The sequence below is a fragment of the Mesitornis unicolor genome, unplaced genomic scaffold (genome assembly GCF_000695765.1).
Source record: "Mesitornis unicolor isolate BGI_N332 unplaced genomic scaffold, ASM69576v1 scaffold35785, whole genome shotgun sequence".
NCBI lineage: Eukaryota > Metazoa > Chordata > Aves > Mesitornithiformes > Mesitornithidae > Mesitornis > Mesitornis unicolor.
Genome location: NW_010184094.1, coordinates 10,716 through 13,823, shown reverse-complemented (window position 1 = coordinate 13,823; position 3,108 = coordinate 10,716). Strand labels below are relative to the sequence as shown.

The 3,108-nt window shown below is 62.1% G+C and overlaps 1 protein-coding gene across 1 annotated transcript in view; it reads right to left on the bottom strand.

The window, feature by feature from the left end:
* Positions 1-2,982: 2,982 nt before the first annotated feature.
* MFRP (membrane frizzled-related protein) overlaps positions 2,983-3,108 on the bottom strand; it is a 3,550-nt gene continuing 3,424 nt past the window's right edge. The window contains exon 13 of the mRNA XM_010184358.1: positions 2,983-3,104. Within this exon, the coding sequence (XP_010182660.1) occupies positions 2,983-3,104 (122 nt within the window). The remainder of the gene's footprint in view (positions 3,105-3,108) is intronic.

Sequence of the window (3,108 nt, the reverse complement as noted above, 5' to 3'; positions counted from 1 at the left end):
CTGGAAGGAAGCAGAAAGGGGTAACAGCTCTGGGTAGCTCAGTGAAGAGGGCTGGGAAACGGACTTACAGCGCCCAGCAGGGAGTGGGTGCGGGGGCTCAGCTGGGAACTGTTCCTCCCTTCTTTCCCCTTTGCCTTTTTGGCTGCTCCCCGTGTCAAGGCCTGACTGCTGACTACACCTGCTGCAGGATCCCTGAGGGGCTGGAAGGAAGCAGAAAGGGGTAACAGCTCTGGGTAGCTCAGTGAAGAGGGCTGGGAAACGGACTTACAGCGCCCAGCAGGGAGTGGGTGCGGGGGCTCAGCTGGGAACTGTTCCTCCCTTCTTTCCCCTTTGCCTTTTTGGCTGCTCCCCGTGTCAAGGCCTGACTGCTGACTACACCTGCTGCAGGATCCCTGCTGCCGGCGGCTCTGCTCCGTAGCCGGCCGGCTCCCTGGGACACGGCTCTCTGGTGCTGCAGCATCCCCAGCTGTGCTGGACCACCCCGGTACTGCCCAGCCCTTGGCAGCATCCCTGCTGCCGGCGGCTCTGCTCCGTAGCCGGCCGGCTCCCTGGGACACGGCTCTCTGGTGCTGCAGCATCCCCAGCTGTGCTGGACCACCCCGGTACTGGGAGCTACCCTATTCCCCAGGCTGCCCCCAGCCCTTCCCACACCAGTCTAGCAAGAACAGAGCCCTGCGGCTGGCGCTGGCCCCCTCCCTGTGGCCCTGTCCCGGGAAAGCTGCTCTCTTCCCCCTCCTGGACGCGATGGCTGCAACAAAGAGGAAAAGGAGGAGAAAAGTGTCTCTCCTCCGCCCAGGCAGAGCCAGAACCTCAGCGAGCCCCAGTTCCCCCCAGCACCGGGTGGACAGAGCTGGGTAGCCCCACTCACCGTGATCCCACAGCTCTGGCCCCGGCACCTCGCTGCTCTCTGGCGTGGAAGGGCTGCAGCTCTTCCTGACCACTTTGCTCTGACGAAGGCCCTAGGAAAGGCAGCCTCTCCACCCCCCCCCTCCTCCTCCTCCTCACGTCTCTCCTCCCAAACTCCAAAGGAAATCAAGGGCCTTGGGAGCCAAAAGCTACAAGACAAGGGGAAGAAGAAAAATAATCCCATGGTGTCAGAAATGCTGTAAGCAGGGGGAAGGGAGGGTAAGATAAACAGCCTGGCAAAGGGAGAGCAGGCATGGGCTGCAAACTGCCTCAGCTGAACACAGCTGGGCACCCGGGCAGCAGAACAGAGGGAAAGGAAAGTAGAGGAAATGGAGAGCAGAGTGAAAGTGGAACAAGAGAAAGGCCAAGGGAGGGAAAACCAGCAAAGGCTTGGAGTGAGAGAAAGAGGAGGGAGCCCTCAGGGTGTGTGGATCCTCTGACTGGCAGCCTTGGGGTTGTTCCTGGCAGCAGGGCCGAGGCAAGGGGGAATGGCAGTGCACATCCAGGCTGGCAGTGTCATCCCCGAGAGTGCCCACCAGAGCTGCTGGAGCCAGCTGGGACAGGCAGGCATAGGGCAGCGTGTGGGGCTGAGCAGGTAGGGCCGTGCCATGGAGCAGGCAGGTGGGAGAGCAGGCAGAGCAGCGCTGTGGCCGTGTCAGGAAGCAGGGCTAGCCCTTGGGGACTGTGGAGCATGCAGCAAAGCTGGGACCGTGCCGGGCTTTCGAAGGCACTCCCAGCTTGCCTTTAACTTGTTCCAGCACCGAGTGCATCCAAGGGACACTGCCAGACACCCATGCGGTGGGGTGGTCCTGTGGCTGGGACAGTCCCTGTGCCCTGCAGCCAGCTTGCAGCAGCAGGAACATGCAGGGAGCAAAGGAGCCGAGTGGGCTGGAGCCCCACCAGCAGGGGTGACTGTGTGGGAATGGCAGTGCCGTGCTGGCTGCAAGGGCAGAGTGGTGCTGACCTGAGTGCGTCCTGCTCCCAGGAACCCCAGCTGAGCATGGGACTTTCCCAGGCGCTCGGGGTGGCTGAGGGCAGAGGGAAGCGTGCTGGCTCCGCTGGCTTTCTCCTCCCTGTGCCAGTGCCCACAGCAGCGTGGGTGACATTGCCGGCTGAGCCTGCCCAGGGTCAGGCTGGGTGCTGGCAGGGAGCCACCCAGCTCCTCTCTCCCAAGGTGTGAAGGGGCTGTTGCTTTTGGCCAGCTGGGAGCTGGTTTGTGGCCATGGGGTGTTGTCAGGCTTGTGGTCATTGAGGTGGCCTGAAGCCAGAATGACCAGCTCAGTCAGCAGGGCCGCAGCCCGTGGTGGAGCAGGATCTTCTCCCTGCACCATGGGGCCACAGTCTGACTCTCTCCCAGACCCATCCATCTCCCTGGACTCCTGTAAGCCCCTCCAGCCCATCGAGGGCACAGCCAGCAGCCCATTTCCCCCTGCAGACAATCAGTCTCCCCTGTGCTCTTCCACTCCTGCTCAGACACCCCACCCCAGCCCTGGCTTCCCTCCCTTGGCTCATGCCTCAGTTTCCCCTAGGATCTGGCAGGACCCACACAGACCATCCCCAAATGAGCTACCTGCTCCATCAGGTTTGTCAGCTACTCATGCTGTTTATTCTGCTGGCGTTGGGGCTGCGGGACATGGGCAGCCCTGAGCTCTTCTTGTGCCTGTAGCCTGGCTCACCTGGGCCCAGGCTTGCTCCATTTGGGGAGCATTAACCCTTCCCCTGCTGGGCTAGTAGGTGCCTGAGGGAAATTGGCCATGCGCAGCCTGGAGAGGCTGAAAGAGAGAAGTGGGCTGGGAACCATGCACAGCTCTGGCCAACATGCCTGGGGTTGGCCGAGGATGGGGAGACAGTGCCCAACCTTTTTGCCACCATCCTGCTGCTTGGCAGGGGGACTTTGTGTGCTGTACCCAGCGCTGACCCCAGGGTGGGTGAGAAGCCAGGCAATGGGGTGTTCCTGATGGGGACCACCTCAGCAGCTGGGTATTTTCAACGGGAGGAGGACAGGAGGGACATTTGGGGTGGGGGGGATGGCTCTGGGCAGGCTGCTTCAACTCCTGCTCCTCTTCTCTTGCCAGATCAGGGCTGGAAGCACTCTACAGGGTCATTGGAGTCAGGCAGGATGTTGCAGTTGATGGGCCAGAGGATGCCAAGGAGGCCGAGGGACTGCTGGCATCGCAGCTCAGCGGCCAGGCACACGGCTTT